Source organism: Lepisosteus platostomus, chromosome 11 (genome assembly GCF_059453375.1).
Source record: "Lepisosteus platostomus isolate fLepPlt1 chromosome 11, fLepPlt1.hap1, whole genome shotgun sequence".
Lineage (NCBI taxonomy): Eukaryota > Metazoa > Chordata > Actinopteri > Semionotiformes > Lepisosteidae > Lepisosteus > Lepisosteus platostomus.
Window position 1 is genome coordinate 11,807,699 of NC_142621.1, and position 16,464 is coordinate 11,824,162.

At 36.8% G+C, this 16,464-nt stretch overlaps 1 protein-coding gene across 3 annotated transcripts in view; it reads right to left on the reverse strand.

The window, feature by feature from the left end:
* Positions 1–12,106, reverse strand: part of crb1 (crumbs cell polarity complex component 1) — a 35,619-nt gene extending 23,513 nt beyond the window's left edge. For 2 of the 3 annotated variants that reach the window (XM_088598437.1, XM_088598436.1), the window contains exons 1-2: positions 11,886–12,106; positions 1,353–1,955 (exon numbers count right to left, since the gene is read on the reverse strand). In XM_088598437.1, the coding sequence (XP_088454563.1) occupies positions 1,353–1,955; positions 11,886–11,961 (679 nt within the window). In that variant the 5' untranslated portion in view covers positions 11,962–12,106. Of the gene's footprint in view, positions 1–1,352; positions 1,956–4,158; positions 4,215–11,885 lie in introns of all 3 variants that reach the window. The other variant, XM_088598438.1, reaches the window with a different exon arrangement.
* Positions 12,107–16,464: the final 4,358 nt, after the last annotated feature.

Consider the following 16,464-nt stretch of genomic DNA (forward strand, 5'->3'; position numbering starts at 1 on the left):
GTTTAATCTTAACTGGAAAAGAGATGAATGTCTAGATCAGAGGTCTTTAACCTTAGACCTGGGGAGTCCCAGTCAAGACAGTCTTATACTGTAGGTCACCTGTTTTTAAAGATTGGTAGTACCTGAAACTACTGATCACAGAAGTAATTCGTTCAAATAAGAGAACTGGTCATTTAGGGTTGAAGAATGGGTAGTTTCTGTCTGCAGACAGCATCTGGTAGGATCCTACTGGGGATTTTTGAGCAGTAAACTACAACAGCAGATGTACTGTAAGGATCGGAGAGCCACACTAGAGGATAGTCAATTATTTATGTTTGTTAAGGGAAGAAATTAAAAAAAAGGTGTTTGTAAATAACTTGGTAACCATTTTTGACATTTAATTGACAAACTAACCAGAGAAAGGATTATAGATATGATTCTTATCATTTAAGTCTAAACTATCTTGAAATTACTTAGTTCACCTATTCAATTTCAATGGAGTTTTTCCAATTGATGTATAAATGGTTAAATGATGATCTACAAAACCTACTAGACTGGGGATTAGGGTTTAAGATTCCAGAGATTAAGACCAAATCGAAACAATGACCATCTGCTAACTGTAAATAGCAAGCAATTGTTTGATGATACTGGATACAAAAGGTAGAGACCTCCAATCAAATACCAGCAATTAATTACCAATTGAAAATTTATAATTGGTAAGTGGGTTGATTTATTTTTGTATTTGATCTGAGCCTGTTACTCACTGTTATTATAAAACAAGAGAAAGTTGAAAAATGTTTTTAATTAATTTTCATTAATTTCCACAGTAATCAGTTTTCTGGTTTTACGCTTTTGAAATGTCAATATAAACATACACAATGATGTCTTGTTTTTGGTGTAGCCTTTTGGTATACATTTGATGAGCATTAAATTAATATATTTACAACCTTAAACTCACAAAAAAGAAATGTATTACATTCATTGAAGCCCCTGGTATGTTTCTTGAAGGACCATTAACCTGACACATCATTTTATTCTCAATCCTCCATATGACAAAAGGTAGAACTCTCAAAGTGCAGTTTTACAAATAATAACATCTCTAAAATTACTTTGGACCAGACATTCTTCCCAAACTGAGTCTTGTATTTGACAAAGAACTAAACCTGAACTCCTGAACTTGTATGGTCAAATATAAATCTTCAAATATTAGATTGGTCGATAGGAGCTGGAAACATTTTGATAAACCCCCACTGTTTTGGGTACCAATTACAACTTACAGTACAGTACAAATCTTCCCTTTGTCTCAGTTGTTGTTAAATTAAGGACGGTAGAGATAACTAAGACAACAGCAAATCAATTGTTGATATACTGACCTGTGTATCCTGGCATACAAATGCAAACATACTTCCCAATCTTATTTAAGCAGGTTGCTCCATTTTGGCAGGGCTGAGAGGCACATTCATTCACCTCAATTTCACAGTGTTTTCCTTGAAAGCCCGGCACACAGTAACAAGAATATCCATTGACTCTATCCCTGCACACAGCTCTGTTCTGACAGGGACTGGAGGCACATTCATCTACCTCTGTCTCACAATGTGTACCGATGTAGCCATCTTTGCAAATGCATCTATAACCAGAAAATTCATCAGTGACAAGCCTTTGCTGGCAGTGTGTTCCACTCTCACAGAGACTGTCTGCACATTTCTGGACAGACCTTTCACATACTTCTCTGGTATCATTTGGAGTGCACTGACAAATAAGATCAATGGAATCCTCTGTGGCTTTCATGCATGTAGTATTATTTTTGCAGGTGCTCAGATGACACAATGGGTTGGCTTCATCACAATTTTTGTTCAAAGGGGTGATCAAAGCAGATGGACAGTAGCAAATATGATCTCTGAAAGTGTCTTGACACACGGCGTCATTTTGACATGGACCAGACAGACAGCTGGAAAAGGCCTCCAAAGGAAATGCACCTGAAATATTAAGTAAAAAACAAATGATTACACACTTTTATGAATTGTGAGTGTTTTAGGAACATTTTCCAAATGTAAAAGGCCATATAAATGCTCTGACATGCATCTCTCTCACATAACAGAATAGCTAAAACTCCAGCTTCAATATATAGTGTTGCTCTCTGCTACTTCAGTTTAAGGCATATCTTAGTACTACACATGTTGTAATTGTATGTAGCAAATGTAGCGAATATACTTTAAGAATAAATGTATAGGTTTTGATATTATTTGGTAGATTTACGTTCCCGATCACTCAATTATACTGACAATCTGAAATTGGTGGAGCAGCACTGCTGGGCAACCTTAATACCTCCAGTCAATTTGACTTAATGACATTTATCCAACCACTACTTTATTCACTTAATTCACCCAACATTACTTAATTGACCCTGATGATTGCAATTCTAGTTTTCCATTAATACATTTTTGTTCTGCTAAGTCATCTGCTAATGAACTTCGTTTAATTGTGGTGTTTTGCAGATTCTTACAAGTTGACTCAACAGACTGATCTTAACTGTTTTCTTTAATCAAAATTTCAGCTCAGCTATCAAACAATAATTCCACAGCCAATACTGTTGCTGGTTTACTCACTGGTAAAAGCAAAAAATCTCTGACAAATATAAAGATGGCATCAAGTCATATCTATATAATTTTCATTTGGCATTCTAGTTGAAGTTTTTCATTTAATCCTGGCCTTAGGCGTGTAGTGTTAGAATGAGCGCTGCCAATATTTTAGCGCCACGCGGGGCGTTTTAGCATGCGCACACAAGGCTGGCTGAGAACAGCGTCTCGGGGCGGGACTACGGGACTGTATATAGTAGGGTGGAGACTGGGACACAGCCCCCTTCCCTTCGTGTCTGTGTGTCAGTGAAGGTGCAGTGCTGTAACCCCTGTCCTTGTGTGTGTACCTTTCCCCGGTTCGAGTTTAAGTTCAAGTTAATAAATGTGTTCAACTCTATTCCCTGAGTCCCATGCCTGCTCCATTCCGTACCGAAACCCGAATTCATTACATTGGTGTCAGAAGCGGGATGGAGTGGAGTGGTCAGAGGCCCGGAGCTGTGCGTGTAGAGAGGCCTAGCCGAGACGGAGGGTCCTGGCGCAGATGGAGGGTCCTGGCACGGATGGAGGGCCTGCCCATATGGAGGGTCCTGGCCTGGATGGAGAGCCTGCCCAGATGAGGGGTCCTGGCTCAGGCCAGAGAGCCTGCCCAGACGGAGGTCCTTGGCCCATACGGAGAGGCTAGCAGGAGGAACGCTAGTGTAATGCATAGCGGGTTGTTCGAGCCAGCTTACCAGCGCGGTGACGTCACCGCCCTTCCCTGTGATTAGCAGGAACCACAGCCGTTGGGCTGGGTCCCTGTTGAGTGGTGCCGGAGGCCTGGGCTCGAGTCCTTGATAATAATAATAATAATAATAATAATTGCTTACACTTATATAGCGCTTTTTCTGGACACTCCACTCAAAGCGCTTTTACAGGTAATGGGGACTCCCCTCCACCACCACCAATGTGCAGCATCCACCTGGATGATGCGACGGCAGCCATAGTGCGCCAGAACGCTCACCACACATCAGCTATCAGTGGGGAGGAGAGCAGAGTAATGAAGCCAATTCACAGAGGGGGATTGTTAGGAGGCCATGATTGATAACAGCCGATGGGAAAATTTGGCCAGGATGCCGGGGTTACACCCCTACTCTTTTCGAGAAACACCCTGGGATTTTTAATGACCACAGAGAGTCAGGACCTCGGTTTTACGTCTCATCCGAAGGACGGCGCCTGTTTACAGTATAGTGTCCCCGTCACTACACTGGGGCATTAGGACCCACATGAGCCGCAGGGTGAGCGCCCCCTGCTGGCCCCGCTAACACCTCTTCCAGCAGCAACCTTAGTTTTTCCCAGGAGGTCTCCCATCCAGGTACTGACCAGGCTCACACCTGCTTAGCTTCAGTGGGTTGCCAGTTGTGAGTTGCAGGGTGATATGGCTGCTGGCCATATGGTGGGGTGCTGACCTGAGGCGGCAGAGGCGAGGGCGCATACCCACGTGAACCCTGGAGCATTACATTGGTGTCAGCAGTGGGGTGGGATAGCCCTTTGCCGAGGACGGCGAATTAAGCGGGGAGAGTGTAACGCAAACAGCCACCATTGCAGGTTTTTCGAGCCGGCTTACCAGCGCGGTGACATCACCGCCTTTCCCTGTGAATAGCAGGGACCGCAGCTGTTGGGCTGAAGGGAGATTTCCATACATAGAGAAACCATATTAAAACAAAGGAGTGCAGAGGAAAACCATTGTAGACATTTCTATGTTTGACTTTTATATTGTATATACTATATTATATAACACTTAAGTGTTATGAAACAAATCACAAAGACTTTGTTACCAAAACATCACCAAAAACAAGAATTTATACAGTTATCTAATGCATCATATTCACATTGTAAATAATTGTTCATAATGAAATACATCTATATGCCAGTTGCACAGTTAGACAGACGTGATAGATGACACAAAATATAATGTATGTAATGTCATTATATTTATATCTAATATATGATCTTTTTTAATTCTCACAGTTTTTCAGTAAAGAGCACACTAGCAAACCTCAGTGTTTTGCAAAGCATCATGTTGTGTTGGCATGGAAACCATTTGCATGGTCCCTTTTCTGAATTTGTCCTATTGCCATAGCAACCATCAGTAGCCAGAAGTCAGTAATTTAAAGCATTCTGTGTTTTTTTTTCTTCCTATTCAGACAAACTAGCACTTCCTTTATCAGGATGATGAATGCAGAAACACTACCTACTGTTGTATGATACAAATGATTGTATATTTCTTTGCTAATCAACACATCATTGCAACAGAAAATGTTAGTAGTTATGATATTTTACCGTGTAGTTCCACTGCAGATAAGAACCTTTCTGACTTTGTTAATTTATCACTGCATAGTTTGAAACACAAGAAGTACACTGGTACTAACAGGATCAATAATATTTTTGTACAATGTAGAATTCACTGATTATTATTCATTTTCAATCAACCCTTTCTTTAAAAGGTGAACATTATTCTAAAAACACTATGTGTAATTCAGAGTTATTGCTTACTTGTAATGTAAAAAGTATGTACTGTATGTTATTCCTAAGTAATGAAATCTAAATATTTAAAACTAACGTACCAACCTAACACTATACAGTAAGTCTGAGTTTATCCATCTAATATTTTGTAGTAATATTTTCAAACCTATATATATACCTGAGACAAACCTGTTGAATTTTAAATATTTTTTAAGGTTATGAACTGGGTATTCTATTTAATTGCTAAGTCCCTAGCATCTATTTAATTGTTAGGCATTATGTTAGGGCTTTTAAAATTTAAAAATGAAATAGTGTACTTCATGAGTCACCTAAAAACTAAAAATAGGCCATTTCATAACATGGTTTGTTGGAAATGTTTGCAAATATAAGATATTTTTAATTGAATGTAAATTTTCTGAATAAAGTCTTTATTCACACTTTGTCTACTGCTTTATTAACAATGGCAGGCATTTCCAGAAATGTGAGGTAATTCTGAAGCTGACAATTACATAATAATAGACAGAATATTAATTTCATTTTTCGTTATATCTTCTTATATATAAGCATTGCACCAAATACTTATTCGTTTTTTATGACATAGGATAAAATACAGTGCTGTCCATAAGTATATGGACAGTGATACAGTTTTTGCTGTTTTGGCTCTATACTTCAGCACATTGGATTTTAAATAAAACGAGGAAATGGGGTTAAAGTGCAGAATGTCAGCTTTAATTCGAGGGTATTTACGTCTTTATTGGGTGAACCATATAGGAATCACAGCCCTTTTTATACATAGTCCCCCCATTTCATGGGATCGAAAGTGGACACATTAACATAATCTTAAATAAAATTTGGCATGTTTGCAAATCCTTTGCAATTGAAATCTGCCACCTATAAACATCATCAGATGTTGGGTATCTTTCCTCAGCCAGGTTTGTGCTTGTTTCGGGTGCTTTTTGCTTTCAGTCTTGTCTTCAGTAAGTGAAATGCATGCTCAATGTGGTTCAGGTTGGGTGATTGACTTGGCCAGTCAAAAACATTCCACCTTTTGGCCCAGAAGACCTCCATAGCTGCTTTATAAGTATGTTTGGGGACATTGTCCTGCTGCGAGGTGAAGCGCCATCCAATGAATTTTTAAGCATTTCGTTGGATCTGAGCAGATAAGATGCTACTGTACACTTCAGAATTCATCCTGCCGCTGCCGTTTGCAGTCACAACATCAATAAAGACAAGTGAGCCAGTTCCACTGGCATCCATACATGCCCATACATGCCCAAGCTCACTGGACCACAGGCATCCATACATACCCATACATGCCCAAGCCCACTGGCCACTGGCATCCATACATACCCAAGCCTTTTCTCTTTCTATCACTCTTTGTTTCTAAGCTTTGTTTAATCTGTCCATAAGGGTTTGTCCCAGAACTCTAGATGTTTTTCTATGTACTTTTAAGCAAACTGTAACCTGGCCTTTCTGTGGCCTTTCTTACCACTTACCACCTTTCTTGTGGTGAACCCTCTGAGATCTTTATGGTAGTCTTTGACACATCTATACCTACATCCTGCAGAGTGTTCCTGATCTGTTCTACACTCCAAAAGGGTTTTTTCTTCATGATTGAAAATGGTCTTCTGTGGTCTACCAGGTCATTTGTATTGCTAAGCTCACCAGTGTGTTCTTGCTTCTTAACAATTTACAAAACAGTTGATTTTGACACACCTAATGTATGGCTATGTCTCTGATTGATTTATTCTGATTTGTCAGCCTCTTAATGGCCCACTCATGATGGCATTTAAACTTCTTTGGTCCTCATTTTGAGAGACAACAGCAACCGACTCCCAGATGCAAATGCCACATCTAGAATCAACTCTACACCTTTTGTTAGCTCTCTTGTGCATGAACAAATGATGCAACAACACACAGCTGGCCAAGAACTGAACAGCCAATTGTCCAATTACTTTTGATCCCCTAAAATGGCAGGACTGTGTATAAAAAAGGCTGTGATTCCTATATGATTCACCCAATACAGATGTAAATACCCTCAAATTAAAGCTGAGATTCTGCACTTTAACCTCATAGTCATTGTTTAATTTCAAATCCAATGTGCTGGAGTACAGAGCAAAACAACACAAATAATGTCACTGTCCAAATACGTATGGACAGCACTGTATTTATATTGTTTCAAAGGTATTATGAACACTTAGAATTTCACAGTGAAATGAACTGAAAAAAAACTGCATGATTAACACAATTAGAGCATCTTTAAAAATATAAGTAAAGTATTTCAATTAAAATTTAATTTTAATTTTAATTAATGCATTTCCCATCTCATTAAACTTTTATTCTTTAGCAATATCCAATGTAAATACTAAATGTGGAGAGATATAAATGCAGAAGAAAACGTACTTTTCGGTAACTTTCTGACAACATGGGGCAGCTCTTAAAAGCTTCCCTCAGTTGTATTCTAATTTAAATGCTAGCTTTGCATTCATATACACATTTGGAAGCACATGGTTGAATGGTCAAATGTTTCAGTAAAGTACACTGACCCACTGCAAGGTGTGATACATTGTAAAAAAAACAAACCGAAATAGAATATATATATCCATACGAATTTATGCCTCTTTAGCAGAAAATTAAAAAATGAAAATTAGAAAGAAAAAATAATTTGGTATGAATATAAAAGTGGACATTGCACTTATATTTCTATTTTAGAAACTGAAATATAGGTGTAGCCACAACTAATGTTTGACATAATCCTATAAAATCCTAACACCAATAAAATGGTGATATAACACTGACTTTTACTGTCTCAATATTTCTATTCAAGCCATCACGCCTGCCATCTGAAACTTAAAGGTGCCCTTTTTTCAGCATATGTTGTACAGGTCAAGAGACCTCAGGAGGCTGAAAGTAAGATGACATCAAAGAAGAACTGTTTTCAAAACAGCACTAAAATTCCTACAGCTATAACATAAAGAGCAGAACAAATTAGACCAGATTATAAGCAATGAGGCATGGAATGGCTGGCATGAGCATGACAGCAAAGAAAAAATGAGTAGGAAAGCAAAAACACCCTCTTAACTTTTTAGCATGGTTTTAAACAACAAAAGAAGAAAATATTAATTTAGTTGTAGTCATGCAACATTTCTGTTGTTTTAATATTGTGTACTGTTTGTCACCAAATGTTGAATAAATGTACTGTATAGGTACAGTACTATATGTTACAATGTTTTTTTTTTCATTCTGAACATATACTGTGGCACATGTGGTGTATAATGACTAGATTTTTACAGTTCCTAAACAAAAAACTGTGTGAAGATACACAGTCTCTATTAAGCCTGTATTTTCCAGAAAAATCGTCAATGATAATTACATTTGGAACATCGATAACTTCAACTTAAAAAGTTGTATTATTTAAATGTATTATCTGTTTAGGCACTGTGATACTGGGCCAGTGAAATCGACCATTTCCCAGTATAAAGATAGAATTGAAGTAAGGGTGATTTAAGAACTGAAAATCCAGAATACTGAATCATTAGAAAACTGAGAAGAAACCATCTTTGACATAATACTATGAATGAATCAGCAGATACGATCTGCTATATACGACTTAATATTAACAACAGCAAACACACGCACAAACATGGGGAAAATGAAGTATTGCATTATCAAATAACTTTTTTGTTTGTTTTTAATTAATTTGAAAATCCAGTTAAATGTCAGTTAACTTACCTAACATATGATTAATTCAATTTAAAAACAACCCATCCAATTCACACCTACAGTGTCTGTTGCAAGATTTATAGTTATTTTGAGAAAATTGGGTAGGAGTGAATAGGAAATTGAAAATAACTCTGTTATTGTATAACCAGCCAGGAATGCTCCAGATAGATGTTTATGGGAAATGAATTAAAAATGAAAAGAAATATTTTCAATCTTGTGTAATTTATTCAGTTCTTTGCAGCTTTTAACACACTTACAGCAGATCTTTCCTTGTACACCCTGTGTCCCATTATATACAGTACTAATTTCATATGCAATTTTCACCACTTACTATGAATGAGAAAAAAATAAGAAAAAACATAAAATTACAGATAACCAGCCTGTCTGGATATCACAATTTTAGGAGGGGAAAAAAGCCTTATCAGGCTTCTCTCTAAAAGCAAAAAGTACAATAAAACCTTACATATACAAAATTAGACTGTAATATTCAATGCTGAGAAAATTATTGTGAATTTCCAGATATGATAATTACCTTTTCAATAGTTTGTTCAAATTCTATTTAACAACGAATTGATTACACAACAAATAGAAAGGGACTGCTTTTTAATTTTTTTAATTAAAAAATGCTGAGGAAACAACAGGCATTGCTATGGTGATCTATAACTACAAACCTCCCCACACTTGCGAGGAATAAACCAGGGAGGCTGCTACAAGGGTAGAGATGGGTGGACAAAATTAAACTAAAAAAGACAGAGTACTGTATAGGCAAAGTGATGCTCAAAAGTCAAAATATTAATGTGTAATAAAGGAGAAGCGCAAAGAGTACAATTTGACCCCTTCCTCAACTTCTGTTGACAACTCCATTTCAAACTCTAATTAAAGTGACAAGGCAATGAATAAATGGGGATGGTGTAGTTAAGTATTTAAATGCTTGGTTTTAACTTGACTCATACCTGCTTAGCTTTCGTGGGTTGTTAGTTGTGAGCTGCAGGGTGATATGGCCATAATTTTAGTTTTGCAAATTCAGGTTAAGGGGTTGGGGATTCATTTTTAAATTTAATAATGTTTGCATTAAATCTGGTGAAAACGGCCTTTTTTCCAGTTCTTTACATTATTCTGATTATTTATGTTTTCATTACTGTCTTGAAAAAACGATTTTTAATAATTATAACAATAAGTTCTGGAAAACCTATCATTTGTATTTATACAATTGCTTTGTGCCTCATGATTGTTACAGGAGTAGGTAATTATTGCCCACTGTGTCTCAATGTGATTTTGGACTGGAATAATAAGATAGTAGCCTGCTGGGGTGTGGGTGCAAATCAGTTCAAATGTTTGTCTTACCATATGTTCACATGATGTAACAGTCATAATCCTCTGCATTGTTATCATCACCGGGCAATTTTAAAATGGTACATGTGCAACACACATATACTGTAGCCTACTGTACAGGAGATGTTCATAGATTTTTTTTCTTACAACCACCAGTTGATCAAGAAGCTTTCACAAATAATGACCAACTGAGTGGGGATAAATTTCCAATTTGAATACAATGAACACAACTGGATTTGACTCATAAACGTTTTTTTTTTAGCTGCCCTCATTTAAAACCTTTTTGTTGCTGGGGAAAATATGTTTCTGTGTTAACAGAGTGCACGTCTTTGTGATATGCTTTCACGTTCACATCTAAACAACTTTAAATAATTTGGCAACAGCTTAAAATTCAATGATCCTATATACCATTGAATATCTCTAATACTACGATAGAATATTTTATTTTACCCGTTAGCTACACACGTCCCCAGCAAACAAAATGCCTGCCTTCCTTCAGTCCACAGAACTCTTTGTGATGCTAATGAAAAGTATGTCTCTTCTGCACTAAGGCATTCATTACCCCCATAAAAGACCTTTTTGCTTGCCCATATGGAAAGTGTCATGCCTTTGTGTTTTATGGACATTTACATTACGTTGTTTCAAAGTGATAACAAAAATATCCTATTCATCACAGCCATTATATTGAGTGACAGGAGAATAAGTGCTGGGCATCCACGTGATGTCAGTAGTATGTTTTGTGTGTTTTTTTGTTTGTCTCTGTGGACAATTAGAGTATTAGACTCATGGGAATTCAGGACAGTAACTTGAATTTGAATCTGACATTTTAAACACTGATGTGATTTCATTTTCCCATTGAAAATAATGTTAATCATGACGAGCATAATACAGACAAAATAAGAATAATTTGATACCTTAGAAATCTTATTAAAAACTACAAAAAAAGCCTATTTTTGCATATTTTATCACATTGCTATTTAGAAACATTTAGTAACATTTGTACATTTATCAATTAAAGAGATGTATACTCTCAGTAGTATATGTCTTCAAAACATTTCAGAACATCACCTTTATTATGAAAGTTGAAATATTTATTTTGTAGACTGTATCACTTTTCTGGCTTTAGCAATACTGTTGAATCATGTTCTAAGTGTCTATGAACAGAAGGTGACCCAGATTGAAAGGGCTGTACTACAAGAATAATGTTAAGACCCTTTTTGAATGGCAGCTGCTGTCTGAGCTCTGGCTTATTGATATTCAGATTAAGCAACCTGAAATCACACACAGAAAAACACATCATCTTCTGCTAGAGAGGCAATCTGACTGTCTGATCATTTGAATCTGGTTAAAGAAATGTTGACTGCTTTGAACCTGTTGTTTTTCACATTTGATGTATTTTAATCAACAGTGGCATGAATGATTCTTGTCAAACTTTAACATTAATCTACATTGATAAGCAAAATGACATTAAGAAATGAAAGTACATATTTTCGAACAATTGTGTTCAGACAGATCTAAAAGTAGTTCTACACTACACTAACTGGATAATGCTATTTAATAATTCACCTTTGTTAAATATGATTACAAATTTCAATATTCTCTGTGAAAAAGACAAAAAAGTAAACCAACTACAACTCAGTCACAAAACAATTAGCAGATTACAACATTTTTGAGAAAATCTATTGGCCATTCAGCAGTCAATATCCATATTTCCAAATCAGTGATAACAGTCCAAAAACTGTAAAAACTAGTATTGGAAAGAATTATACTTACTTGCTGTCCTGAAAAGAGTGAGAAGGATGCAGATTATGCCAATCAACTTTAATCTGGAAGGTTTGGGGAAAGCCATGTTTTAGTGTTTGAAATCATTCTGTAAACTGCATGCTGAGCAGGTTGTGGCTTTTCTTATTTCTTTCAAAACACAGAGGTACGCACAGCCTGTGTGTTAGGCACAGGATCCACAGAATGCCATCTGTGAGCTTACTAAGGGCTCTTTCAGCTGCACACCAATGAGCTCCCACTTCAGAGCCCTTGTATCTATTAAGACTACCATGGACGGCTGTGGTGATTACTGAAAAGTGACACAGACTTTACAGACAACGTGGACTGGAACAATCATCAGTCCAAGAAAAGAAACACTTCAGGTCTATTCAGAAACAAGAGTATTCACCACAGCAGTCTGTGAGCTTTTCTTTATCCTTTGCACAGCGAAAAATGTTTCATTAAGTGTTTTAGCATGTGTTATGTGAAAAAATCTGATGACATGGCACAAAGAATAATAAAAATCAATACAAGAAGACATTTCATTTTGCTTTGGACAAATATCTCAAAATTGCATGAGACTACATTAGCTTTAAGAATAAAGCACAAATTCCCATAATGATCTTTACTGCTTCACATAAAAATGAAATTTTAATGTAATGGTATCAGTATGGTGGACAAAGACAAATATTTTATGCTATATGCACCTTAGATTCATTTTAATTTGGTATTATACTGAAAATCAGTGAGCAAAAGAGTTGCACCAGATAAGTAATTTAATCCTTCATATTATTCTTCACCAGCAGTTATATCACCCTGCAATATACAGTACAACTGGCAACTGATGGAAGCTAAGCAGGTGTGAGTCTGGCCAGTATCTGGATGGGAGAGCTTCTGTGAAAGCTAAGGTTGCTACTGGAAGAGGTTAGTGGAACCAGTAGGGGGTGCTCTCCCTGCAGTCTGGAGGGGTCCTAAAACCCCAGTAAAGTGATATGGACACCACAAAACAAGAGTAAAAAAAAGTGCTGTCCTCCTAATTAGGTGTAAAACTGAGGCCCTGACTGGCCATGCTTTTTAACCCACCTCCACCCCCCAACTTTGGTGGACTTCTTTATTTTTATTTTGTAATTTTTTTTCACTCTCTCATTTTTGTTCTTATTAGACAATAACACAAAAAAAATCTTACATTAAAAAAAAAACATTCAAAAACTTCCTACTAATATTCTTAACATCTAGTGCCATTCAAGTATGTCTCTAATGGGCTCCAAACATCCCTATACTCAAGTTTCCCCTGTAAATTATATGAAATCTTTTCAAATTTAACTTGTTATACAGCCTCTTTAATCTATTCTTTGTACGACGGTCCTGTACTGTCCACCCATTTTCGCAATATTATTTTCTTAGTAATAATACAGAGCGTCAACCTTACTTTAACCTTTGATAAATCACCAAGGATACATGTAATGGGAGTAAATGGAATTGAGATATTTAGGTACCTGAGAGCTGTCCTCACTGTGGAGGTCCAGAATGACTGTATGTACCATAATAAGTGCAATAGTGACCCTTTGTGTGTGTTACATTTGAACACATTCCTGTATTATGCCACTTAATCTTTTTCAATTTTTCTGCGGTATAATAGAGTCTGTTTAAAATTTTGTACTGAAGCAGTTTGTTATGTATAGCTCTAATTGGATAACTAACATTATGCCACACAGTATCCCAGTCTATGTCCTCTGACTCTACTCAGAGATCGGCTGTCCACTGAGATGCAGAACTATCAAAAGACTTGTTTGACCTTGCATTGAGAAGGTTGTAAAATGTCAGAGCCTTCCAGGACACTTCTTGAAAAGAGTAGGGCTGTTAACCCTGGTGTCCTGGCTACATTTAATGCTGGCCTTTACCCATCTCATTACTCAGTCCCCATGGTTGAATTGGCTTCATCACTGTGTTCTCTTCCCCATCGATAAGTAGTGTGTAGTGAGCATAATGGTGGACTTTGGCTGCTGTTGCGTCATCAAGGTGGGGGCTACACATTGGTGGTGGTGGTGGAGGGGGGTCCCCATTACCTGTAAAGTGTGGTAGCCAGAAAAGCTCTACATGAGTTTAAGGAATTATTATTATTGTTGTTTTTGTGGAAGTGGCCAAATAGAAATGTTTAAAAAAAATGGAAACAGAAATGACAAATTGGCATAGCCTTTACTAATAAAGCCCTTAGTAATAATGGCCCAAGCATTGGCACAGGTGTTAATTGTTTTTTGCCAAGATGTCTCAGTCGATTCCACCCCACACAAACCTCTGAGACTCCAGGCTTGTCTAGGATGCACTGCAGGTGGAAACTTTTACCGGATGTGAAGTCAGACATGGTCAGTTAGGAGAATTTATGTGAAAAGAAGTTTAGTTTGACACTGTTTTATATTTTTTTGTAGTTGTATCATTGACTTTTGAGCTACAGCAGTCCGTAAGAAGATTAATGTTTCACTTGTCTGAACAGAGGAAGAGGCAGATGAAGAGAAGGTGACAAGGAGTGTGAATTACAGCAAGACTGATTCTTAAAGGCAAGAAAATCAAATCTCGCATAAATAAACAAGATGCACTTTCTGTGAATGTGTTTAAGTGCTCTGTGTTGTATGTTGGAGGTGTAAAAGAGTTTTCCATCTTAACCAGTGCTCTGCATAACTGGATATGCATCACAGATATTGAAAAAAGTCACAGTATGTGTTTTGTGCAATCTAAGGGCTACAGTGAAAGTGACAAGTTCATTTTGATACTCTCTGGAAAATAAATAGCAGTCCAGTTTTTCAATTATTAATCTCTCTTTATTGGGCCAATATCTCAATTTAGACTCAATAATGTTTGTTTTGTGTGGCAGTGCAGTTGCAAGTTAACGCTGCTGCCTCACAATTCAGTACCTGGGTCTTGGTTTTGATTCTGGACAGGGGGGTCTGAACAAAGAAGATTAGCCTTATGTGCAGAAGTTTATTGTATGTGGATGTTGCATGTTCTCTTATCCAAGAAGTTGTCACTTCCTCTGCTCTGTGCTTCTGGTGTAGGCTTGAGTTCATTGCAATCCCTACCAGGATCAAGTATTATTTTGGCAAAGCAATGCGTGGATATTATGGGATTTTCTCTATACATTGAGTCTTACAAATTGATTCACAGTCAAAAACCCAGTTCCAAGACTTTGGGACTGGCTTCCTTCACTAGCTTGTTGTGACCAGAATTCCATAAGCAGCAAAGTACAATTATCTGTGCCACAATGGGAGGAGTTGAGATTAGTTCATTACAGCCCTCTTGGAACCTGGTGAAACAGACTCTTGTGACTTTCTTGGTGCCTGTAGGCTTGTGGTAGCATCAGTAAAAGACACAGGGATCACCTCTAACCAGCACTGAACTTTCTTTCTTTCATTGCCATGCTAAAATGTATAAAAGCAAATGAGTGGGTGTATGAACATAGAAAAAACTTACAGTATGTTTATAGCATATTTTATTTAAATGTTTACTGCCCTTGACATTTTATATTGATTTATAAATGTGTATCACTTACTATAATAAGAAATGCTGCTATCATTCAATAAAATCTAAATAAAAATGTTAACAAAAGCCTTACAGCAAACTAGAAAAAAATACTGCCACAAAATTGAATCACCATGGAAATAAAGCCTGCTATATACATTGTTTCATTTAAACACCCTAGACATGAATAAAAGACTCTTTAAAATGGGTTTAAAAGTTATTTATTGTGAGAAAGAGACTGACGCTATTTCAAATACTTGGACTCGTGTGTTCGTGATTCACAGTCTGATTTACTACTGCTGCAAAATGACAGCAGTAACATCACATGCACCTTTTGTATGTTTTTCAGAAATATTTTTCTTCATTATCTTCAAAATGGTTGCTAATACAGAACCATTCTTGCCTTGGCAACTGTTTCTAGGTGATCATTTATAGAAAGATGCTGCAATGCTTCTATAATTTTCTATAAAATAGGCCCACAAAGAGTTGTCTGTAGTCTATTATTTGCCAGAAAGATTTTTTTCATTGTTTTATCCACTGATCAAGGGAACTCCAGTAACACATATACAACATTGTGAGCATGATAAATGTTACATCTATTTAGTTTAATAAACAGAACAATATTGATTTTTTTGTTTCTAAATATATGACACAATTGTATATGTATTGGAAATGGAAACTGCCATGTCAATATGACTTTTGCAGGTGGAATAAAACTTGAATTTCTTAAATGAAAATGAAAACCAACATATTGAATTGTTCTGGTGTCATAGTTCTGCATAAACTCAATGGTTAACCATAGTATACAGGTCTCAATATACTGTATATGACAAAATGCCCACAGAAAATGCAATTGTGCTTCCTAACAAAAGAGGGGGCTTCTAGTGAAACACTCTCAGTAAAATGATAGGAAACAATTCCCTTTGTTAGTTTTTGTTGTGAGTAGGTCAATCAATTTTAAAGGCCACACAATTTCAATGCTGCTGTCCACAAAGCAAGGCCATTTTTTAGAACTTTTTAAATTCTATCAGTGTTACCACCTTGTAGCCTCACCTTGGTAGAGCTCAAACGTTCTGTG